Source organism: Palaemon carinicauda, chromosome 14, assembly GCF_036898095.1.
Source record: "Palaemon carinicauda isolate YSFRI2023 chromosome 14, ASM3689809v2, whole genome shotgun sequence".
Taxonomy (NCBI): Eukaryota; Metazoa; Arthropoda; class Malacostraca; order Decapoda; family Palaemonidae; genus Palaemon; species Palaemon carinicauda.
The window spans coordinates 2,886,921-2,913,732 of NC_090738.1; the positions used below are offsets into that span (position 1 = coordinate 2,886,921).

Consider the following 26,812-nt stretch of genomic DNA (forward strand, 5'->3'; position numbering starts at 1 on the left):
ATGAAGTTCTTACCTTCGAGACAGACGGTAGCGGCTAACGGCAGTGTGTGAGGAGGGCGAGAGGACGGGGAGGAGAGAGACTTGATGGCAACACGTTCGGTACGCTACACTTTTTTGTACACTATGTAACATAAACTTTAGATTTAACTTAAATGAAATTAGCAACTTTAAATTTAACTTAAATGAAATTAGCAACTTTAAGTTTAACTTGAATGAAATTAGCAACTTTAAATTTAACTTAAATGAAATTAGCTTACTGTACACACACTTGAAAATAAATGTTAATCTTACTTTACACTAAACTTAATTCTAATTTTATATTCATTTTCATTTTTTACTTTTCTTTTTCTTCCTGCTTGGCTCTTTTTGCCTCGCCTTTTGACTCATTTTCACCTTAACTTTTTGACAGCTTTTTTAAAAGGAACCTATCTGGGGATGTTTGCTTTTGTCTCCCCTTTAAATTGTTGCAAAAAATGGATTTTGAAGTGAAGCAAAAAATCTAATTTTGGGTGAGATAGCCATGTCGTCCTGATGGAAGGTTCCTATTGGTAGCTTTCTAAGGGATATTTGGCTACAGTGATATTTCCAGAGAATTAACCTTTAGGACTCCAGAATTCTAACTCCTGGCGCGAATATCCTTAAAATTCCTCTTAAGGATATTGCATAAAATCAAGGGACGTATATCTTGATACGACGCATAGCAATCTTCACCCCGAATAGTGTTTTCGCTTCGAGGGGGAAAGTGGCTAAACTGAAGGGGAGCCATTATCAAGGTTACCGTTCCTCCCATACTATTACATGGCTCTAAGATGGCGCTCATTCCTTGTAGCATTGAGCATGGTGCTACAGATATAGTAGTTTTGGGAGGGATCTTGCCTAAGCCTTTTTCTTATCCGGAAAAAGGAGGGCGGGTCCATCAGGACGACACGGCTATCTCACCCAAAAATAGATTTTTCGCTTCGCTTCAAAATCCATTTTTGGGGCTCAAGCCATGTCGTCCTGATGGAAGTGTACCAGAGAATTACTTGAAAGTACTGTATCTGTGGATTTTCATAAGTGCCTTGACCTTGGGACAATTTTTTCTATGGTCATCCGGATCATTGAGACATATGACGTTACCGTTATACATCACTACCACTAATCATGGAACAATGTTAGGGCTTCCTTGCCCCTGCAGGGAAGAGTCATACTAGACAGTAGAAAAGGGTCTCAAAGTTTGCATATATTATATGAACAAACATAAGTATCAACTAGATACACAAAAGTCTCATGGTTTGCATATGTTGTCGGAACAACTAATTATCAACTATATCCATTGTTTATAAGCATACAATCATACTTAGGTAAATAAGTAAGAGAACTCTGGCTATATTTATTGTGCTAATTGCAGGGCGAAATAAGACGCAATTATACTCTAGTAGACATTTATTTCGAATAAATGACCAAATGGAATAACAACTGTAACGTGTTAAGGGGATTATACGTACGACATAGACAGAAAAGCTTTTTCTACCTGAAAGGGAAGAAATTTGTAGTGCCACTCTGAAATTTGAAAATTTTGATAAAATTTTCTAATATAATTTTCTGTAAATGTTTTGTACTATCAACACTGTGTACTATGTACACACGGCACAAGTGTTATCTGTATAATTCCACACCTAAGATTTTGAACAGTCTTAGTGTCACCATAGTGACACCACTTGAAAAGTATCGCACTGGAAGTGTCAACACCTTTTTGCCCTAATTGATAGTCCCAATCAATTCACTGTTCATCGCAGCACTAGATGACAGGTTTTAATATACTACCTGCTGCCACCATGTAATGCTTCAGTTAATGCACTTGCTTTGCATAGTGTTTGTAGAACACTCTGGATGACTTCCATCTAGTATATGAGCGAAGATGCACAAAGTCCATATACTGAAAAAAGTTCAGTGATGAAGCAATTTTTCTCGGATCATGACCTGCAGGTGTACTGTCAGGATCAGCTCTGCGAATGAAGTAGGTGAGTGTTGCCCTTAGTTGTTTTAGGGATAAGTTTGATCCTGAAGTTTCTCCTTTGAAGAGCTGTCCTCCCCTGAAGTCTGAAGTTCTTCGAAGATAGACCTTTAGACACTCTACTGGACACAGAGAGTCATCTTCCTTCAGAGGGCAGATTCTCCAGGGACCCCATCTCTTAGTGGGTAGCTTGTTCTTGGCGAGAAAGGTTGGATCAGGAAAGAGATTGCGTTCTCCCGCTTCTGTGAACTGAATGTGGCCCTCGTTTCTTGATAGGGCTACTATTTCACTAACTCTTGTCCCTGAGGCTATAGCGAACAGGAAAATGACCTTTTGGGTTAGATTCTTGAAAGAACAATCTTCATTGTTCACAGTTGAAGCATAATGTAGGACCTTGTCCAAGGACCATGAAATGGGCTTTGGAGGAGCTGCAGGCCTAAGGCTAGCGCATGCCTTCGGGATCTTGTTAAAGATTTCGTTCGTCAGATCCACTTGGAAGGTGTATAGAAGAGGTCTAGTCAGGGCTGACTTACACGTAGTTATCGTGTTGGCAGCCAGACCTTGTTCATGAAGATGGATAAAGAAGGACAGACAAAAGTTTATTGAGATTTCTTTCGGTCCTATTGTTTTAACGAAAGCAACCCACTTTTTCCAAGACGATTCATATTGTCTTCTAGTTGACTTGGACTTTTATTCTTCTAAGAAGTTTATACTGCCTTTTGAGATCCCAAATCTTTTCTTAACAGCTAAGGCGAGAAAATCATGAGATGAAGGTTTTGGGTTTTCTGTGATGAAGCGAAGACAGTCGACTTCTGAACCCGTTGAGATAGTGCTGTGTTCGGTAGAGGGACCAGCCTCAGCTTCAGTTCCATCACTAGAGGGAACCAGTTGCTCTAGGGCCACTTAGGGGCCGCTGGAGCTGCCGTTCCCTGAAGGGATCTCAGCTTGTTGAGGACCTTCAGTAGGAGATTGGTTGGAGGGAACAGGTAAATCTGGGTCCATTCGTTCCGTTACCTCCGCCAGAGGGTCTTCGTATGGGCTACATATCGAGGTAGTTTCTTGTTGTCGCTCATCGCGAAGAGATCGATCTGCAGTTCCGGGACTTGCTCCAAGATGGAGGAGAATGAGTCTGCGTCTTGGGACCATTCTGACTCTATCGGCTCGAGCCTGGATAGAGCGTCCGCTGTCACATTGCGGAACCCTTGTAAGTGAACTGCTGATTAGTTTTGGGCGATCTCGAGCCTTGTCGGTTCAGACATCTCACTATTACTTCGCTGTCCAAGATCAGACTGATGTGGACTGATCTGCGAGGGGAGAGTTTTTTCAACGTCAAGAGGACTGCCATGGCCTCCGAAATATTGATGTGAAAGGCCTTGAACAGAGATGACCTAATCCCTTGGACTTCCCTTTGATGAGAGTGATCTCTCCATCCTTCCGTCGAGGCATCCGTGTGGATGGTCACCGATGGGGGAGGTGGTTGCAAGGGCACGGTACTCGTTGGGCTCTTGGCCTTCGACCACGGCTTGAGAAGTGATCGTAGTAAGGCTGGTATCGGTCTTTTTAGATCTCTACGAGCATTTGATGTGTATCTTCTCCAGACTCTTGACGCATCTTTCAGCTGTGCTCTTAGCACTGGGTCTGTTACTGCTGCGAACTGGAGAGCCCAGTACTCTTTCCTGTTGTCGTCTTGAGATCCTGTCATATTTCAGTAGTCTCTTGAAAGACCCTGCGATCTCCCTCCTCTTTCCAGAGGGAATGGAGAGGTGGTGTGACCTCAGGTTCCAATGGATTTCCAGCCATTGAAACTCTTGAGCTTAAGAGAGTGTAGACTTTTTGAAGTTGATCTTGCATCCAGATTTTCCAGGAACTGGATCACTTTCTTGGATGCTTGCAGCCAGTCGTCCAGGTACGCTGCTACCTGAACACCTTCTAGGCATAGTTGTTGCACGACTGCGTCTGCAAGTTTCGTGAAGATCCTTGGGCTATGTTTAGTCCGAAGGGTATGGCTCAGAAGACATACTTTTTCTTCTGTTAATTGAATCCTAGGTAGGAGGAGAGTGGGGGACTGACTAGAAGGTGCCAATAGGCATCTGCCAGGTCTATCAAGATTGTGAATGCCCCTTTGGGTAACAGGGTCCTTATGTGTTGAAGGGTTAACATCCTGAACTTGCTGTTTTCTATGAAGTTGTTGAGTGGCGACAAGTCCAGAATGACTCTGAGTTCGTCTGATTCCTTCTTGGGAACACAAAACAGCCTTCCTTGGAATTTGATGGACTTTGCTTTCCTTATAAACTGTTTGGTCAAGAGCTCTAAGGTATATTCTTCTAATGAGGGGGTGGAGTGTTGGAAGAATTGAGGAAATGATGGTGGAGACTTGCTCCACTTCCATCCTAGTCTATTCTTGATTAGTCCTTGGGCCCAAGGATCGAAGGTCCAACGATCCTGAAAATGTTAGAGCCTCCCTCCTACCGGAAGCATCTCCTAGCTTTGATTGTTCGGAGGGTTTACCTGTCCTCCCCTACCTCTTGAGGGATGTCAAGAGGAGCCCCGTCTGGATCCTTTACCTTTCGGCCGAAAGGTAGTGGTTTGCCTCTCAAACCCGGGGTTGAATGCTGGTGACTGGGGAACCAGCTGTTGAGGCACCACTTGGAAGGTGGTCTGTGTTTGGGCCACCACTTGGGGCACCACGGTCATGGTGACTGTGGATGTTGTTGAGCAGGCCGAGGGGGAAGTCTAGGCTTCTTCGTCTTCCTTTTAGGTTGGGGACCCGCATCCGGGAAAGACTTCCTCTTTGAGGAGATGCCCCACTTTTGGAGAAGGTTCCTATTCTCTGTGGTGGCTTTCTCAACTACCTCTTTGACTACTTCGTTCTGGAAGAGGTCTTTACTCCAGATGTTAGAAGATATCAGCTTCCTGGGTTCGTGTTTCACTGTTGCAGCAGCGATCACGAACTCTCTACAGGCTCTCCTAGCCTTCATTAAAGCATAAAGGTCCTTTACTAGGGTGTCCATATGCATTTTGGCCAGAACCATGAGCATGTCTGGGATACTTATTTGGCCTGCACACATCTCTATGCAGGGATAAGGATGCATCAAGTCTCTCCTTCATTTCTTGTTCCGTGCGTAAGAGAAAGTTAGAAAGTTTAGGGAGATTCTCACTAAACTGTCGTCCAGCGATGTCTGCGTCCAGTTTCCCTACTGAGAAGGTTAGGTGGACTTCCTTCCATTCCTGCTCTTCCATGTGCAAGGCTAACGACAGAGGCCTGCACTCCTCTAGTGCAGGGCATGGTTTGCCTGCCTCCACTGCCTTGGCAACAGTTTTAAATGCCTTCGACGTAAAGGGAAAGGCTATTGAAGCATGAGCAAGAAAGGTAGGCTGTTTCTTGCTCAGGGCAGACACTTTCGAGTTTGATTAGCCCGCCTTTTTCAGGCTACTCGACAAGAGAGCCTGTGCCTTATCGTGGTTGAAAACCATGACCTCCTTCGGTTCCGTCTCCTCTTTTGGCGTTGGTTCATGTTTCAGTCGAATGAAGCAATCAGGGTAAGCGTTAAAGCTTGTCCAAAACTGGATGTCGTCTAAGGGGACAGCTCCCATCTTCTCCGAGATGTAGAGTTTGCCGTTAGAAATCGGCATAAACTACGCGTACCTCCAGGGATTGGTTTTGGAGCAGGCTGGGTGGTCTTGAACTCTGGGTCGCTTGTATGACCCCCGGGAGGCGGTAAGTGGAGCTTCCCGGAGCTCTCTCTCGAGTCTCGCTTCCCTTGCTTCGCCTTGCTTGCGAATGTTCTCCATTAAGGCCGTGAGATTGGCCAGTGTCTGGCTCATGTTGTCCAATGGAGGGGTAGAAGCTGAAGATGTCGAGGGTAACGGCTCCGGTGCTGGCACAGACAGAAGGGACTCCGACTCAACATCATCTTCTATTTCCGGAGGTAGAGTAGACTAATCCTCGGGATCATCCTTTAGTAGATCCTTTTCAGTGTCCGTGGGCACTTCAGACATCCTTTCCTCCTGGTGGATGTCCATGCCTTGCAACGCCTCACTGACATCCGTCTCGATGGCAATCTGGTCCCGGAGAGTTCTTCTGGAACCCTCGTACCCACTTGCCTAGCTTTTCTCATGCCGCATCCCTCGACTCCATTGACTTGGGGTCGTCGAAACCTTCGGTCACCAAGGTCCGGCAGATATTGCAGTCCTCTGGGTCCCAGTACCGCAGGGTTTCGGTAGTGATGGTGCAGGGGGCATGAGACCTGCACGCTTTGTGACCGTAGAAGTTCCTACTCCTATGGTTGCAGAAGATCACATTGCCTTTCATCTGGGGATCCTCCTGTAAAGAAAGGAAAATTAAATGAGTATGCAGTTGTTTATCTCACATGATAAACAGATTATGCAAAATATTAATATTTTAACCATTACAGCTTAGGATAGTAAGCTAGAAGGGAAATAGGAAAGACACATATTTGTGTCTCCTTTCCAGCCAATTGCTGTGACCTTCCCCCAATATTAAGGTTATAGAGTTTCCTTTATCAGGGCAAACTCAAAGGAGAAGGGTTCTAACCTCTATGAATAGAATAAGTGTATGCTACCACTGACCCTTCTTAAATTATTTAATATTGTGGGTAAGTTATTAACTGATTTCTAATCAGAGTATTGAAGGAATTCTTTTCTTTCAATATAGGATTGGTCTCAGCAATAGACTGTGCAAGGGTACACAAGGTATGTTGGAAAATAACTACTGTATAATATATACTATAGTTTTCTGTCTGCAGTATATACTGCAAATATACTGGCTACTGTATAATCACATGCTGTAGTTCAGCCGGCATCCTGCCGGCTAGGCTAGCACCTGGCAGCACAGTCCGGCACGCTGGCTGGGTAGTACCTGACTGCACTGGTCCAGTCCAGCCGACATGCTGCCGGCTGTGTTAGTACCTGGCAGCACTAGCTGACAGAGAGAGAAAGCATGGAGTAAAGGGCTGCTTTATTAAAATGTATGTTTACAATAAATAAGGGTGTAAGTATATAACCTTACTGCCTTCCTCCAGAATGAGGGTTCAAATGGAAGGGGAGAATGCATCATTCAAGCTTCCATTCAGCCACAAGATCCGTTGCCGGTCATTGCCGGTTTCAGGAATGTGGATGGCAGTCTAAGGGAGGACTGAGGAACACTCAGCAGCAGAGAGGTCTCCCACCAGCATCCGTCACAGCCGGCAGAACCTTTCCCGGAGCCTTGCGTCCATAAGGGAAAGACTGAGTGAATATACAGCTGCTTACGTAGGAGCCTGGCCAGCACCACAATCTACCCGGCAAGTGGTGATATTGCAGGACGACGGTCACAGGATTGTAGAAGAAGGCGGCAAGGTTGAAACTTTGTTTCAGTATTGGCGCCATCTTAGGCAGCAGAAGAATATTTATTCTTCAGCTTAGGGTCTGCCGAAACTGGACTAGTCTTCTAGACCGCAGGGGAGAAGGTGGCGGCATCATACTACCACTTCAAGTGCGACCTAGGGACGCTTAGCCTCCTATGCCGACAGCTCTAAGCCGGCAGGGGAGTGACTACTCGCCCTGCCGCTCGGCCGCTGGAAGAAAGACTGAATACTCTGAGGTTCTGTCGAACACCCAAGCCGGTAAACTCTCCAGCAAGGGCGGGAGACTGAAAATACTAGCTTAATCAAGTCAGAGTGAACTACTCTATGGCAAGACTAAGATAGGGTTGTCGCCTATGGCAGCACTCAGAGGGAAGGAGGGATTACCCTTAAATCTCCACAGGAGACGAGTATCGAATCATATAATTAATTCTAGGAGATATACTATCTCCTGTTGAATTGATAAAACGATACACGACGGTAACCGGGGATAATGTATGAAAGTATACTAAAGCGCATAGGCTAGGTAGCCTAGCGCAGGGCGAGATCTTGGTTACCTAAATCATCGAAACTCTAACGTATACGATCGACATAAGGAAGAGAAAATTTGTATGCATAATATATCTTTACTAGTATAATTGTGCCTAAATAGCTTTCATAATTTATTAATGCTATTACCACCGGAAATGTCGTTCTGCTAACTAAATAACACATGCATAACGAACGACAGCACCCATGGTGCCTCCTGTGACCAGCCAAGCTCCAAAACACATTAAATTAAACTAATTTCACTGTGAAGTAGGAGCTAAAAATTATACACTGTAAAGAATAAATACTCAACTTTCCAGAGGCAGAAGCAGCTGGAGATTGCATATTAAATCCTCTCAATAACGATAAAAAACGTTAGATAACAGAGAAAAACACCGTGCACAATCGCTACTGAAATAGGAATTGAGCACCATCTTGGAGCCATGTAATAGTATGGGAGGAAGGGTAACGTTGATAACGGCTCCCCTTCAGTTTAGCCACTTTACGTCTCGAAGCGAAAACGATATTCGGGGTGAAGATTGCTATGTGTCGTATCAAGATATACGTCCCCTTATTTTATGCGATATCCTTCAGAGAAATTTTAAGGATATTCGCCCCAGGAGTTAGAATTCTGGAGACCTATAAGTCACTTCTCTGGGAATATCACTGTAGCCAAATATCCCTTTGAAAGCTAAGAATAGGAACCTTCCATCAGGTCGACATGGCTTGATCCAAAAAATGACGTACGCAAGTGTCGTCACAAAAGGCTAACGCACGACCACACGCCAACTTGTCCGGGTGCCTCTTTTCCATAAAATCAGGAAACTCCTGCCACTTCGCTAACATGTGTCTGATTTCCTTCCTTATAGCATCCTTCTGCTTGAGATTGGTACATATTGTTGAGGTTTACCTGCGCAGCTTCTGTGCAGCAACAAAGGAAATATTCGGTCTCACACGGTCATCAGTGGGCGTGGATGGGGCCACGACCATCACCGACAGCGAGGGCATCCTGGCCAGGTGGAGGTCTCACTTTGAGAACCTCCTCAATGACCAAGCAGACACCCCAGACGATCTCCTGTGAATGACCTCGCAGCATCCCGTCCGTCACTGGATGGCACTACCACCCTCCATCCATGACTTCAACAAGGCCCTGCAGCACATGAAGCCCGGCAAAGCCCCAGGGCCAGACAACATCCCGTTGGAGCTCCTCACTCACGGTGGCCCCGGCTTGAGGAACCTTTTGATGCTCCTTATACTGAAAATATGGGAGACCAAGACCCCCCCCCCCCCAGTGACTTCCGCGATGCAAACATCATTACCATCTTCAAGAAGGGAGACAGGGAGAACTGTAACAACTACCGGGGAATATCACTACTAAGCATCGCGAGTAAGATTTTCGCTCGGATTCTCCTTGACCGCCTCCTTATTCTCGCAGAAGACGTCCTGCCAGAGTCCCAGTGCGGCTTTCGACCTTCCCGCGGGACCATAGACATGATCTTCTGTGCGCGACAACTACAAGAGAAAAGCCTCGAACAACAACAGCCCATAATGTTCATCTTCTGGGATTTTAAAAAGGCCTTCGACAAAGTACCTCGACCTGCCATGTGGGCTGTCCTCAAAAGATATGGCTGCCCACCCGATTTTGTCAAGCTGGTGCGTGCCCTCCATGACGGAATGGTTTGGAGAGTCTGCCACCAGAACTCTCTTTCAGACCCATTCCCCATCAACGGCGGCCTGAAGCAGGGCTGTGTTCTGGCCCCAACGTGTTTCTCGCTATACACCGCAGCAATGCTCAATGAGATTCCCCCAGACACACCCTCAGTCGACCTACGTTCCCGCATGGATGGAGACGCTTTCAACCTCGCTAGACTCCGCGCCAGAACCAAGACCACCTTGTGTGCAGTGCGAGAACTGCAGTATGCTGACGACAATGCCACCCCAGGTCAGACAGCAGAGGACCTGCAGTTGTTAGCTGATGCATACAACTCTGCCTACAAACGTTTTGGGATGCAAGTCAACACAGACAAAACCAAGACCCTCGTCCAACATCCACCAGGACTGATGCTCCCCAACTTCAATACCACAGTGAATGACCAACCGTTAGAACAGGTGGACCAGTTCTCCTACCTAGGGAGCATCCTAACATCAGCTCCCACAAGCAAAAAGGACGTGGAGAACAGGATCAGGGCAGCCCACTCCGCCTTTGGCCGACTCAACTGCCGCGTATTTAACAACCACGCACTGACAATGACCACCAAAATAATGGTGTTCAGGGCAGTAGTCCTCTCCATGCTCCTGTATGCATGTGAAACATGGACGCTATATAGAAACGATCTTAAAAACCTAGAACGCTTCCAACAAATGAAATTGAGGCAGATCTTGAAAATCCCCTGGGAGAGCCACACCACCTACAAGTCTTAGAACGTGCCTCGCTGACCAGCGTGGAGGCCACCATCATCCACCACCGCCTCCGCTGGATAGGACACGTGCATAGGATGGATCCATCTAGGCTCCCAAAGAAAATATTCTACGGAGAACTGACCCAGGGCACCAGACCACGAGGAGCCCCGAAAATGCGCTATAAAGATCAACTAAAGTGCACCCTGGCTCTAACTGACATCGATCCTTCCTCATGGGAAGAAACAGCCAGGGACAGGAAAACCTGGAGGAGGACAGTACACCATGGCACCGTGGACTTCGAGGAGAGGAGGAGACAAAATGAGGAGGCTAGGAGGAGAAGAAGGAGAGAGCGATTAGAACAGCCCCGCCCACCACCTACCCTCCCTTGTGAACACTGTCCGCGACTCTTCCACCACAGACTAGGACTTAACAGCCACATCAGACATAAGCACCCACCCCAAAGATAGGAGGCTGATGGCTAACGACAGAACCCAATACTCGGACACGAGTGGGCGCCAACGACTCCTCTCCCATTGGCGAGCCAGCTCAGTCTTTCGCACACCGCTCTCATGTTTTTTTTATTATTTCATGCTTTATCTCGATTGTCATCATACGCTTTTTCTTTTCACTACCCTTGTTTGCACCCGCTTGCTTTGGACCCATTGCTTATTAACTTAATTCTGTAGTGATTAACGAAAAAGCACTTAGAATAAGCAAACATGACGGCTGATACTCGTAGATAACTTTACGCGACGGAGATCCGACGGGAAAGAGGGAGCGATGCTGTCCTGGTGAGAAGCCTCTCGCACACTCGGCCACCTAGGAGCTGCTCAGGGAACTGCCTCGTATCTCAAATTTTTCTCGTATCAAATTTTTCTCGTATCTCTGGACAAATATTTGCTCGAAATTTTCCTCGTATCTCAAATTTCTCGTTTGTTGGGACACTCGTATCTCAAGGTATTACTGTATTGCCTTGGTCTAAGATTATTTTACCAATGCCTGTGCAACATGTTTCACTTACAGCAAAAATATCCAAACTATATTTCATATATTCATTCTCCACTTATAGTAACTTCCCATTCTGATTTATGGTTCTGACATTCTTATTACCAATTTTCAATTTTTCTTTAGTATTTATAACCCAGAGAGTTTTAGCACCCCGCTATGCCTGGGACTGGCAGCCATTCTGTCATTTTCTTTTTCCATAGACTGACTAAATCCATAGAGGACTCATTGGCTAAATTCATCAAAGGATACCCAGTTCCTTGTGATGCGTAGTGGCTATCTAAGACAAATGACCCCTGCCGTTCCTTACTGATTCCAGTAACATTCTTCTTATTTGGTAATTATATTAGCACATTGCAGTTTTGCATTCTACTCATTTACTTTCAGTTTTTAAGCTTTTTAACTTTTATTTTGTACGTCTTACTTCCCTCTTTTTATCTAAAGTCTCTCCACCAAACCACAGAGATTGATCTTTAACAATTATAGTCTTTTCTATCAGTGGATACATGGTATCAAATTCACTTTTACTCACCCTATTGTATATGGTCATAAGACAGTCAACACACACAGCGCCCAACAAACATTTGTTATTATGATTGCAGGAAATGCTGATAGCATCATTTATTTTTTGTGTAACTTCTTCAATAAATACAAAAGGAGAGAAGTTTGATTCATGTCTAAAGTTTATATTCTTCACTACTGCGTTTCTGTAGAGGTAGTCTAAACGTAATATGTTTTATCCACTGGATAGATAGTGCATTTCTCGTTTACTTACGTATCGAATACAATGTTATTCCTTCCATCACTTGAAACTAAGTTCAATATATGCCCAGTCAAAGCAGTTACACATTCAACATTATTTATCAATTGATATGATTCCAATAACTCCCTAAATATTGAAACATCAAGATTTGATGTATCATCCATCCAAAGATTTAAGTGTCCACAAATAACTAATTCATTTTTCCATGATAATCATCCCGATGAGTACACTGAATTCTTAAAAGAAGATATTATTTGTTCTCGGAGGTTTGTAAAGTTTTACACTGGACATTGTTTTGTTTTTGTGCATAAAGTTTATTTATATATATTCAAAGCTTGTTACAATAGCTCTTATTATTTTGAGATTTGAGTATCCTTTATGGATGAAAAGCCCGACACCCCCTCCCCTTCTTCAAACTTACCTCTCTCAGAATATGAAAAAAAGCATGTGTGTGTGTGGTGGGGGGGGGGGGGGGGGTCATTTCAGTGATCTTAGCCTTGTCAAAGTGATTTAACCTTGTTTTAGATAATGCTAGTATGTTCAAATATTTTCCATTAATCATTTCTTGAATTTGAATAGTTTTATTACCAACAGATTGTATGTTTACATAGCTACAGTTTATGACATCCTTAGTATCCTTAATCAGTATTTTCTGCTAGTCTTTTCAATTATATGGTAATTACCAGAGATATCTTTCCTCAAATATTTTATTGGTATAAAAAAGAACATGACTCACTTAGAAGCCAGGTCTTGTATGGAACATGTTGAAGAACATAGGAATCTACTTTATATGCTGCATACTGATGGCTCCAAATCTGATGCTGGTTGTAGAGAATTCATTGTTTCAGTTAAAATCACAAATAAAATGAAAATGTTAGAGGAAAAGAAATTTATTTTATTTGTAATTGTTTATTTTTAGCAATTTAATTTCATAGAAGTGATTCTGAATGTGTGATTTTTTAAATTAAACACTTAAAAAATTTAAACAAAAATATGTTAAAAGTTCGAGCTGCAAGTTAGGATGTCAGTTGGTATCACGAGCTCACGGAAGCAACTCCAAGAGGGTCACTCTTGTAAATTGTTCAACCTTATTTGCAGTCGTCGACTGTTTTAACTAATTATAGTGTATTTTCAACATGCTACTTCCCCCATCAGTATTTGTAAGTATCCTGTACTTGTCTGAATAAAGTCGTTTTAAGTTCAGCATTTTGCATCTCCGTTGGAAACCTACAAATGGACTAGTGTGGGTAAGTGCTTGAACGCCATAACCGTTGTTCCAGTACAATATCTGGATAATGGTTAGCCTACTAAGTCGGAATCTGAAACTATGGGGAATTGAAAACTACACAGTAATTCTGCCAAAATAATAAATAATATTCTCTCGTGATCTGCAAGAATTCACAACACTGGTGGTGGATTTGGAGTATATGATAGTGCTTTTAATTGTATAGGTGCACTTCTAGTATCTTCTATATTTACTGTCTTACTATATGGCATACTAACTGCTATTGCAAAAATAATGTTAAAAAAAGAGGGCAATTTAACCATCTTTAGTTATGAAGGAATTATCCTACAAGCTTTACAAGTTTTTATTTCCAGTAAGCCTTTAATTTATAAGTGGCTTTTTATTATTGGGCTGAGATGTATAACAGTTCGATTTAAGCTGGATTCTGGCACATGTAGGTGTGTCTGAAAATGCGAAGGCAGATTTATTGTCATTCTCTGTAAGAATTTTTTTTTCTAGCATTAAGAACTTGTTTTATAATAATTGGCAAAAGCATCGCGATAGTTTAGTTGGAAGGAAGATGGCAGAAACAACTAATGCTATATCTCTTTGGAGGTATAATATGATGTCTTGAAAGTGGGACACTACTCTTTTGTTGTTTCTGCATCAGTCACACTCGGTTGACACACAAGATTCTGCTGGCTGGCCAGCACCAGCTCTATTGCGACGGCTGTTTGGTACCCTTGACAGTGGGGTATTTGTTGACTGTATACCCCACTTTTAGCACCATAAGAAATAGATATCTCTTTGAGGCTCAAGGTGAGGATGGCAGGTTTATCCTTGCCAAGATTCTTGGAAATGATATGTCATAGAATGCTAGCGGTAATTTTAGATTTATATCAGAAGCAGGTCTTCTGAAAGCTATTTAAATTTTATAAGGATATCTTCACTTTTACGGTTTTAACTTGAATATTCTTTTACTTTTTATTTTTTAACAAACAATATCGGCGTTCATGACCTTCGATGTCAGGATGCCAGAGAACTCTAAATCATTCACTCAATTCATCTACAAAACCAAGGGAGACTAGTCTTTATGCAGCATTTTATATCATCCTTGCTCAATTTTGCACAACCAATGTTGTACCAATACTCCATATTGGTTTTTTGTTGCAATCTTGTATTCTGAATAATCGTTCGTTTCCATTTTAACTTTTGCCAAGCAAGTCTCCTCTTCCTTGTTTTCAAACTCGTTTTTCACACTTTTCTTTTGGCCTTGTTCTAATTTTATCTTTTTTGTTAATTTTTGTTTCAGTTCTTAGTTTTCCATTCTATTGTACCTTTTTGAGCTTAATTACAATTTTTAGATATTAGAAGTAAGCCTACATCTTGTAAATTTTGCAGAAAGTTTTATTTTGACAAAGAATTCTAGAGGCAGTTCAATAATGTTTCTACCCAGTGTTAAATGGAGATTGCCTTGAGAAATTCTGACTCCCTTATCAAGATTATTGGCCTCTTGGTCCTATAGTTGCTGATCCTGTAGCCTTCTAAATCTTTTGAACAAAATTAAGTTGTAGATTTCTTTTTGGTTATTCCAAATAGCCTTTCCAATTAGGAAATGGATTTTTGAGATCTTCCTTTTAAATTTCAGACCTGTTGAATCTAAAATTCTAGTTGGATTATACATTTCAAATTTCTGTGGACTTTTCTCTCTACATTAATGATATTCCACTTTTATCAGAGTATGGGGAGTTGGCAATATGTTTATCAGGGGAGGTTTGTAGAAATAAACAGAATTTTAATAAAAACATTTTTTATCCTCAACACAAACCATATTGCGACAACTGTTTGGTACCCTTGACAGTGAGGCATTTGTTGACTGAATACCCCACTTATAGCACAGAAAGAAATAAATATCTGTTTGAGGCTCTGGGTGAGAATGGCAGGTTCAAGATCCTTGGACATGATGTGTCATACAATGCTAGTGACATTTTTAAATTTATATCAGAAGCAGGTCTTCATAATGCTACTTAACTTTTGTAACACATTCACTTTTCTTGTGTTTAATTTAATATTCTTTTAATCTTTACTCATAATAAACAATATCGGCGTCAATGACCTTCGATGTCAGGATGCCAAAGAACTTCAAATCACTCATTCTCTACTCACTTGATGCTCATATTCATGCTAATGTGCCTCCCCACTGACTTGTGATATCAGTGAATAGGGAATGCTGCAACTTAAAAATTGAAGAATAGGTAGCTCCTAGTGTGCAACTTATCATTAAATGCTAGATTTTTTTATTACTTAACTGGGGCGATGTATCTCTAAAAAGGAAAGAAAATGGAGATTTTTTTTATAGATTTAGATTTGGAGGTAAACATCCATAAAATGAGCATCTGGAGAAGAAGCAATATGAACATCAAGTGAGTAAAAATATATCAAAATTCTATTGTATTTTCATCCCTGATTAGTATTTCTTGTCAGATGTATTTATTCGTAAAGCAAAATTTATTTGAATAAGTGATCATACAGAATTTCAATGGGGTTAACAACACTGAAAATTTTCAAAACATCAAATGTCTTTAGAGTTTGTAAGTAGAATGTGTAAAACAGAAAGATAATCACAATGTACATCAGCTGAGAAATCTTCATGTGAGAAAAATTATTTACAATTTGATAAATACAATTGTATTCCAGCTGGTACAATATTAACAGAGTTAATTGTAAGAATATTGAACCTGGAAGCATCATGTGTGTAGGTGAGAAATGGACTGGTCCCTAGTTATAGAGTCTTAGATTCCTGTTACTATGTGCAGTAGATAGAGCAATCTGCTTACAATATTAATACAGTACTTCTAAATCTCTAAACTTAAGGAAAAGATTGACAAAATTTGTAACACTTGAGAGGTCAGGATGTCATCCAACTCAGAAAAGGTCAAGCTGCAACATGGGCAAACACCCAAGCGCCTGAGAAAACACGGGACACAAAATGCTCATACTAGATATTGCATGTTATGTTTCAACTTTGAAGTAGGTAGGTGCAATAAAGAATGCACTTTTTCCACATTATGACTGCTAAAACAATGAATATTGGAGAAGAGAAATTGGGTGCACAGTATTTTTTTTTTTTTTTTTTTTACAAAATTCAGTGGAATCACTTGAATCTGACACAAAATAGCAGAGAAGTCTGATACAGACTTGATACTAATTAAGCAAAAGGGCAATTGAAACATAAAAAGAAGTACAGTATTTAAAATATCTGCAGATCCAGTTTTACATAACAGTTGTATGTGTTTTTAGGTGTAAAGTATTCTATCTTGAATTTTTCTATTACAATTTCTATAGGTAAACAAGCTTTTTGGGACATTAGTGACATTGTAGTTATTCCTTATTAACTCGGTTGTAGTTTTTGACGAGCTTAGATAGTCTACTGGATTGGTATTGTCTAATGCAAAAAGTTTCAGAAATTTCTTATGGGTGTAGTTGATTTTGAAGTTGACTTATAAAATGTAGAAACTTCAAGTAACTTATTTCATTGTTGGTGTTGTGCTAATGTGACATACATACATGCATACATATATTAAGGCACTTCCCCCAATTTTGGGGTGTAGCCGACATCAAACAAATGAAACAGAAAAGGGGACCTCTACTCTCTATGTTCCTCCCAGCCTGACAAGGGACTCAACCGAGTTCGGCTGGTACTGCTAGGGGTGCCACAGCCCACCCTCCCCCGTTATCCACTACAGATGAAGCTTCATAACCCTGAATCCCCCACTGCTGAATGAATAATTGTCAATAAATTTCAATAAATTTAAAGAAGACTTAATATGCAAAAATTTTGTTAAGAAGCAATGACATGTTTTATATATTTTATGTACAGGAGCAAGTGCAAAAGTTGATGATCGGTACAATCCCTCGTTCTTTATGGGTAACACTTGAAGATGATTTAGCAGGTACTTGTAAGCCAGGAGATGATGTTTTGATATGGTAAGCATTAATTATTTTGTTTTTAATATAACTATCTAGGAGGCAAATAACCAGTTATTGTTCTTCAAGTTTTGTTTGCTTCAGTATATTTTATCTTTTATAGTCTTTTATGTTTAAAGTTAAGCTGATCCTCTGTTTGTTCCAACGCAGATATAAATTTCTGAATCATTTATATGGGTTTACCTCTAAGTCAATTTACTAAGATCAGAAAAAAAAGAAAAGGTGCCTTGTTGGTAACTATATAATAGGTTACTAGTCAACTCCAATGCTTGGCATCGCTAACGAGCTACTGCAAAGTAGAGATCACTTTACTCCTGGTCTTTGTCAGAGACGTATCTCCTTCCTTCGCTATGATCATCAATTCCATACAGTATTACCCTTTCAGTAACTACCTTTTTACAGTGTTTTGTGAATTATGAGTGGATCTTCTAGTGTTATGCCGACTTTCCGTGGCCCTGAAGGTCACCCATGTGGAACCTTCATAAGCCGAGGCAAGGTTGATCCGCATCCCTTTGCCTGAACTGCTGTGGTAAGCAGAATTCATATTACTCTACTTGTGAGTATGGCAGGGAGTGGCCGCCCTCCCAGTGGGAGAAGTATCAGGAGCATCCCAAGAAGCGGGCCAAGATAGTTAGATCCCCCATTCTTGTCTTCTTCTCTGGAGAACAAGAAGTGCAAGTCCCTTCCTGTTATGTTGCACAATATCTCCCACCCTGATCCTCCTTTACTGGAGCCCTCTGTGGCCCCGTAACCGAGGATGACCGCTGTCATGGTTATGCTTTTCAGATAAGTACTACTTCTGTTAATATACAGTGGAACCTCTACACACGAACGTATCTACATCCGAATTTTCCAACATCCGAAGTAAAATTCGAGCAAATTTTTGACTCTACACCCGAATTTTATTTCGACACACGAAGTAGCAATTTTCGTCGTACCGGTTGTATCCGAATTTTTCGACACGCGAAGTACAATTCGAACACGTTCCTACTCTACACCCGAATTTTTTTTTCGACACCCGAAGTAAACAATACTCGTATGCGTAGTCGGTGCTCATAGCGCCTGATGTGTTTTTTATTTCCGCCAATAGAAGGCAGCACTTCAACCTCGGAGGGACCCTCAATTAGCGTGGCTTGGGTCAGTCCTCTGTTCTCGTTGGCTTTATGTGGTTGTGCCCTGTGCGTTCTGCTATTAATTGTGTTTTAATCGTGATTTTTTACATTCATCCTTTTACGGTATTTTACGAAAATCATGGGTCCTAAAAGGCTTAGTTTCGCAAGTGGTAGTGGTAGTGGTGAGAAAAGGAATAAGGGAATGCTTTCTTTAGAAGTAAAGCAAGGAATTATTGAAAAGCATGAGCGTGGCGTACGTATGAGTGAACTTGCAATAAGTTCCGCGCAAATAAAAGAGGTGTTAGGAAAATATCAAGACGTGGTCGACTTCATCGACAAATACCATCCAAAGAAATTGCAGGTTTGTCGTGTAGCTGCGCAGTTTGATGATGTTTCCCTAACTTATTTTCGAAACATTCTGAAAAGCTGTACCAAGCAACTTTCTATCGATAGCTTCTTTAAAAAAACTACGAAGCGAACTCGTGATGAAGAGGAAGGAAGTGGTTCAAAGAAAACAGCAAAGAGTGAAGAGAAAAAAATTCAATCAATTTTAAGTGTAGAGAGTGAAAGTGATTAAAATTAATCATCAAAAAGAAAAAAAGAAAATGTAAAAAAAAATATAAATTATAAAAAAAAAAAAAAGCTAAGTTATGTTAAAGTTCACTTAGTGTAAGTTAGAATAAGTTACGGTAGTGTACGTTTATCGTAGTTAACCTCTCTACCTTCTCGCCGCCCGTCCGTCTCCTCTCTGCGTAGCAAGACTAACAACACCTGCGCTGGAGTTTCTAAGGTAAAGTGACGCTAAAAACCCGTTTCTTATTTATCATTTTTTGCTAATTCTTCTTATTTACATGTCTATTCTTCTTATTTACATGTCTATTATCTAATTTAGTGTTCATTATTCTCATGGGAAAATTATGTGTAGTAGTTTATTAAGAAGTTATCATAGGTTTTTGGGCTCAACCACGGATTAATCCTATTTCAATGTATTCTTATGGGAAAATTCGTTTCGACAACCGAACATTTTCTACATCCGAAGTTGGTTCTGGAACGGATTAAATTCGTATGTAGAGGTTCCACTGTACTGTACTGTTGCCCATAGGGCATAACCATCATGAATCTCTACCTGAGACTGACACCTTGGCTTTGGCCCCAGCATGTTCTGCTAGGGATCCAGTCTTCGTATCACTAGCTATTGATTATACATATATGAATAGATTTCTATCCCCTCCCATGAGTGTGCTCATTGGTGAATATTTTCAGATTTTCAACATCAAGGGAACTTTTCTCTTTAGAAGGATTCTAATATTAAAATGCTAAAAGTTGTGTCCCATTTTCATACAAGAACACCTCATCTGTGGAATGAGCCCGTTATATCCCCGCCTACCGAAGCAGCCCTTTTGAAAGGTTCTTACCTCTACCTATTCGTTCCTACGAGTCTGGGTGACTTCGTATGCTCAGGAGTCCGCAGCGTCGCTCTTTCCCCCCACAAGAATTCTTTAATATCTTTTTCAGAGGTTGTTCGGACATCCTCAGTGGTATCCATGACAGATACTTTTAAGGACTGGCACATTCATCAAAGTACGACAGCATTATCCCCTTCCAAACACCCGTTTCGGAGGGCCAAAGTTATCAGTGTTGACTAGCGTGTCTACTCCATGTGTTTCAACCACGCGTATCAGGATGCTTATGCATATACGCTCAGACGTGCAAGAACTTGCCACCATGCTGGTCTGCGCTCTGTCGTCACAGACCATTCTTCCATTCCTACGTGTGACCTCCCTAACGCGCATCCTGATTATGCTGCCATTTTGTTAAATCCTTGGGATACACGACTTGATTGTGCAGTTACCCAGATATGTGGCCATGCTGATGTAGTCTTTGATCACGCACTTCCTTTAACTTCGGTTGTTAAACATTTTACTGATTCACGAGCTCGGACTTGCTTGTATAACTCATCTTTTAGACAAATAATAAACCTATTATTTTACCTAGATTTGCACAGACTAAAGGGATTTTGAGCAAAGCGAAAAATCTATTTTTGGGTGATATGGCCATGTCGTCCTGATGGAAGGTTCCTTTAGGCAGCTTTATAAGGGATATTTGGCTACAGTGATACTCCCAGAGAATTAACCACAGGTTTCCAGAATTCTAACTCCTGGCGCGAGTATCCTTAATATAACTTTTAAGAATATCGCATAATATCAGGGGACATATTTCTTGATACGACACATAGCAATCTTCACCTCAAATAGAGTTTTCGCTTTGAGGGGGAAGAGTGGCGAATTTGAAGGGGAGCCGTTATCAAGGTTACCCGGTGGATCCCCTCCCAGTCCTACTACAGCGGACTATTCCTCGTTACAATTAAGCTTGGATAACCGCAGATAGAGTAGTTTCGGATGGGGACTTTGTTACATAGTTGTATACTCCTTTTAGAAAGGAGGGAGGGTCCTTCAGGACGACATGGCCATATCACCCAAAAATAGATTTTTCGCTTTGCTCAAAATCTGTTTTTTTGGGCTCAGCCATGTCGTCCTGATGGAAGTTTACCAGAGAATTACTTGAAAGTACTACATGTATATCTGTTGAGTTTGTATAAGTGCCTTTACTTTGACTAAATTCCTTACATGGTCTCCCAGACCTAATATATATGACATTACCGTTATTTGTCATTTCCACTAAGTTTGGAACCAACATGAAGCTTCTTGCCCCCTGCAGGGAAATTGTCGATGCTGACTATAAGGCGTCAAGGTTGTATTTCGTAGGAACAAGGTTGAACTTTTTAGCGATTTTACCAGATAGACCTTATAGAGGTATACTGACAAGTATAATTATTTTTAGGAAAAATAAAAGGCTCTGGATCATTTATCTGATTTCATGCAGGGCGAATAAGACACAGATACATTTTATGTATTTATTTGTAGACAAATGTAAAAATACAACAACAAATGTATCGTAAATAGAATCCCTTGACAATTCAACATCTTCGGGTATATATATATTTTTGGGCTCAGGCCATGTCCTGATGGAAGGTTCCTTTAAGTAGCTTCTTAGGGTATATTTGACTACAGTGATATTCCCAGAGAATTCAACTTAAGGTCTCCAGAATTCTAACCCCTGGCACGAATATCCTTAAAGTTTCCTTTAAGGATATCGCATAATATCAGGGGACGTATTCTTGACACGCCACATAGCAATCTTCCCCCCCACATAGCGTTTACGCTTCGAGGGGGAAAGTGGCAAAAATAAAAGAGGAGCCATTATTAAGGTTCCCTTCCTCCGTTACTATTTGAGTATCTAGATGGCGCCATCGTCGCCGCCATCTTTATTCCTTTTTCTGTAGCGAACTCGCTCGGTGATTTTCCCGGTAGCTCTCGATATTTTGGATTTATCATGCAATCTCCAGGCTCTTCTGCCTCTGGAAAGTTGAGTATTTGATCTTTAATTTGTATAAAATTTAGCTACTGCCTCACAGTGAAAATTAAGTCAAAATTTAGTTAATTTAGTGGCAGAGCTATTGCCTGAACCGGAGGCGTCTTGGGCGCTGTCGTTCGTAACGCATGAGTTATTTACAGTAGTTAGCCAGAATGACTTTCCCGGTATAAATAGGATGAATAAAATTTGCTATTTAGTCTTCATTGCTAGGAGTTAATTATATTATGCCGATAGTATTCGTATTAGTTTCGGCGATTTAGGTAACCGAACCTTGCTTACGCTAGGCTTCGTAGCCTAGGCGTTTCAGTTTACTTTCATGCGTGATATAATAAGCATTCCTAGTGTTATTGAATTTAAATGAAGCTATTAGGTAATTTATACATGAAAGATATATTGATTGCATATAAATATTTCCTCTTCTAAGATAGTATACGAGAGAGCTTCGATGATTTAGGTAGTCGATTCTCGCTGCCACTGGGCTACTAGCCACTGGGCTACTAGCCACTGGGCTACTAGCCTAGTGGCTTTAGTATACTTTCATACATGTTCCCCGGTTACCCTCGTGTATCGTTTTATCAATTCAGGCGGGGATAGATATTTCCTAGAAATATTATATAAAGCGATACTCGCCTCCAGTGGAGATTTAAGGGTAATCCCTCCTTTCGTCTGGGTGTAGCCTTAGGGTACAACCCTAGTTGGTCGTGCCTCGAGTTGTCATTCAGGCAAGACTAGGCTAGGGTTTTTCTGGCCCTTCCCTTAGCTGCAGATGGCAAGCTTTGGGTTTAGGTCAGAACCTCAGAGTACATAGTCGTGTGCCGGCAGCTGGTCGGCAGGGTGAATAGTTATTCCCGGCAAGTCGCCGGCAACCGGCAGGCCGCCGGTCACCATCCCAGCCGGCGCATGTGCCCTAGGTGCTAGCCTTGCTGGCAACGTGCCGGCTAGAACTACCGTATATGACTAAACAGTAGCCAGTATATTTGCAGTATAGATCATACTGCAAACAGAAAACTATGGTATAAAAGTATACAGTAGTTAAATTTCCAACATACTCTGTGTGTCCAGGTGCAGTCTATTGTTGAGACCATACTATATAAGGAAAGGAATTCTCTTTCCATACACTGATAGATGATGTTACAAATGACCCTCATTATTAATCCTTTTGGAAGTTGGTGTTAAGTTACACTTATCTATCCTTACAGGTTAGAACTCTTCCAATGGGCTTCTTGAAGAGGATAACCCTAGGCTTTAATCTTGAGGGAGGTCACAGCAATTGGCTGGGCAGGAAACACACGTATATGTCTTTCCTAATTCATTTCTAGCTTACCTATCCTAAGCTATATGCAATGAAATAAAATGAAAAATATTATTAATAATATTTATTTAGTTTTTCTAGTGAGATGAACTACCTTATACTCATTTTGTTTTCCTCTCTTTACAGGAGGACCATCTTAAGTGCTGTAGTGTCTTCTGCAACGTCTGGAGCAAGAACTTTTGCGGCCACGAGGAGTGCAGGACGCACTCCCACTGTTCCATCACCAAGGGACCTCTCAAATATTGGGACCCCCAGGTATGTAATGTGTGCAAAGCCTTTGATGACCCCAAGACAACAGAGTCAAGGGATGCAGCACAGAGTAAGCTGCGTAGATCGATCCATGGCTTCCAGAAAAATGCCATGGGGCCTTATCTTCCGAATAAGCGGATGAGGGCCTATCTATTCCCTAAGCGTCATACCACAGCCTCACCCTGAGATCTCTTGCGTCCAGATTTCCGTAGATACGGATGTCTCTGATGCGATGAAGGACATCTATCTAGATGAGAGGATGTCAGAGGTGTCAGAAGACACCGAAAAGGACCTTCTTGCGGAAGGTCAGGAAGAGGAGTCTACATTGGCTCCTGAAACAGAAGAGGATGAAGTCGAAACGGTGTCCGTTTTGTCGGTTCCAGCCCCAGAACCAGTGCCCTCCACGTCCTCTGCTCCTCCATCTGATGAAACAGGGAAGACTCTGTCTACCCTTATGTCTATGATAGAGAGGTTCCAAAAGCAGAGTGAATAAAGGGAAGCTGCATTGAGGAAGGAGATACATCAGTGTGCAGCGTCCCGTGGGTCTCACAGGAGACTCAACGTGAAAGATCTTCCCTCTCGCTCTGAGGTAAACCCGTGGAGGCATGCAGAGTACATGCCAATCACGAATGGGAAGATATTCATCTCAGAAAAGCTGGGAGCTGTCCTTATCGAAGACATCGAATTTTGGCCCAGCTTTGAGTCTTATCCAGACTGCTTCGTCTGTCCAAAGGCAGAACCCGTGTCCAAAGAGGTGACAGAGCTGAAGGAGGTCATAGTGCTTGACCATGCAAAGGCTCAAGCTTTATTGGCTAGCAGTCTGAAGGACAGGGGCTTCACTAACTCTAAGGTGCCAACCCTGAGTAAGAAACACCCTTCCTTTCTTTCTCCAGCTACAATGGCCTTTCCCTTTGCGGAAAAAGGGTTCAAGGCTGTGATGAAGGCAGTGGAAGCTGGGAAACCTTGCCCTACACTTGAGGAGTGTAGGCCCTTATCCCTAGCTCTGCCTACAGATCACAAGGACTGAAAGGAAATGCAGCTTACCTTCTCAGTCGGGAAGTTGGAGGCGGATATTGCTGGACGCCAGTTCAGTGAAAACCTCCCTAAGTTGTCTGACTTTCTCCTGCGCAGAGAGCAGGAGACGAAGGAAAGGCTTGCTGCCTATCTGTCCCTCCAGACTACCTTGGAAGCAATGGCAAGCGAACATAGATCCGCAGATATGTTTATGGTCGTGGGCAAGACACACTTGGCAACCCTGGTCAAGGACTTCTATGGTTTTGTTAAGGCCAGAAGAGCTTGCAGGGAGTTCGTGTTTGCTTCGGCTGCGGTGAAGCATGAACCCAGGAAGCTGATATCTTCCAATATCTGGGGAAAGGACCTCTTCCTAAGTAAAGTGGTCAAAGAAATAGTCGACAAGACTGCCACGGAGAACACGAATCTTCTCCAAAAGTGGTGTATGTCGGCTAAGAGGAAGTCTTCTCCGGATGAGGGTCCCCAACCAAAAAGGAAGACAAAGAGGCCAAGGATGCCCTCTCATCCTGCAAGACAACTACTTCCCATGACCGCGGTGCCCCAGATGGTGGCACAACCCCAACCCACCTAACAGATAGTACCCCAGCAGGTGGTGACTCAGTCACCAGCCTTCACTCCCGCCTGTGAGAGGCAGACCACTACCTTTCGCCCTAAAGATAGAGTGTCAGGCAGAGGTTCCTCTAGACGTCCCTCAAGAGGAAGAGGGGGTAGGGGAGGACGCGGTTAAGGAGGCAAGTCCTCCGCACATTAGAAGCAATGAGATGCTTCCGGTAGGAGGAAGACTCCGACTATTCCAGGATTGCTGGACCTTCGATCCCTGGGCCCACAGCCTGATCAAGAACGGACTAGTTGGAGCTGGAAGACAGCTCCACCTTCATATCCTCAATTCTTCCAACACTCCACCCCCGTTCTGGAAGAATATACCCAAGAACTCTTGAGCAAACGGGTGATAAGGAGGGCAAAGTCCATCAAATTCCAAGGAAGGCTGTTTTGTGTTTCCAAGAAGGACTCAGACAAACTCAGAGTCATTCTGGACTTGTCGCCACTCAACAGCTTCATAGAAAACGACAAGTTCAGGATGCTGACCCTTCAACACATAAGGACCCTATTGCCGAAAAGGGCATATACAGTCTCCATAGACATGGTAGATGCCTATTGGAACATTCCGATCAATCGCCAACTCTCCTCCTACCTAGGATTCAGGCTACAGAAAAGAAAGTACGCCTTCAGAGCCATGGGTTTTGGACTAAACATAGCTCCAAGGATCTTTACGAAGCTTGCAGATGCAGTCGTTCAACAACTACGCCTAGAAGGTGTCCAGGTGATGGCCTACATGGACGATTGGCTGGTGTGGGCAGCATTCGAGATGGAATGCATGCAAGCATCCAAGAAAGTGATCCAGTTCCTGGAACATCTGGGATTCAAGATCAACATCAAAAAGTCTCAACCATCTCCAGCTCAGAAGTTTCAATGGCTAGGAATACATTGGAACCTTCAGTCACATCGCCTCTCCATTCCATTAAAGAAGAAGAGAGAGAGAGCGGGATGTGTCAAGTGAGTACTGAAATCCGACAGGATATCAAGACGCCAACAGGAGAGAGTACTGGGCTCCCTTCAGTTTGCATCAGTGACAGTCGCAGTGCTAAGAGCGCAGCTAAAAGTTGCATCAGGAGTCTGGAGAAGATACGCATCAAACGCCCGAAGAGATCTAATAAGACCGATACCGATCCGGCTACGATCACTTCTCAAGCCATGGTCGAAGGCCAAGAACCTGAAGAGGTCGGTGCCTCTGCAACCGCCTCCACCCTCGGTCATCATCCACACGGACGCATCAAAGGAAGGATGGGGAGGTCACTTTCACCAACGGAAAGTCCAGGGGACTTGGTCCTCTCTATTCAAGACCTTCAGCATCAACATTTTGAGGCCCTGGCAGTCTTCCTCACACTGAAGAAATTGTCCCCTCGCCCTTCAGTCCACATAAGACTGATTCTGGACAGCGAGGTGGTAATGAGATGTTTGAATCGTCAAGGTTCGAGGTCACCTCAACTCAACCAAGTGATGTTGGCCATCTTCCGGTTGCCGGAAAAGAAGAGATGACACTTATCAGCAGTTCACCTTCAAGGGTTCCGCAATGTGACAGCGGACGCTCTATCCAGGCTAACGCCGATAGAGTCAGAATGGTCCCTAGATGCAGGATCATTCTCCTTCATCTTTCATTAAGTCCCAGAACTGCAGATCAATCTCTTCGCGACAAGCGACAACAAGAAACTACCTTGTTATGTGGCCCCATACGAGGACCCTCTAGCAGAAGCGGTGGACGCCATGTCCCTCGACTGGAACAGATGGACCAGGATTTATCTGTTCCCTCCAACCAACCTGCTGCTGAAGGTCCTCAACAAGCTGAG

General features: G+C 42.7%; 1 protein-coding gene across 1 annotated transcript in view; it reads left to right on the forward strand.

Moving 5' to 3' along the window:
• The window catches only part of LOC137653400 (DNA helicase MCM9-like), a 524,132-nt gene that overhangs the window by 86,501 nt on the left and 410,819 nt on the right, over nucleotides 1-26,812 (forward strand). The window contains exon 4 of the mRNA XM_068386747.1: nucleotides 17,161-17,267. Within this exon, the coding sequence (XP_068242848.1) occupies nucleotides 17,161-17,267 (107 nt within the window). The remainder of the gene's footprint in view (nucleotides 1-17,160; nucleotides 17,268-26,812) is intronic.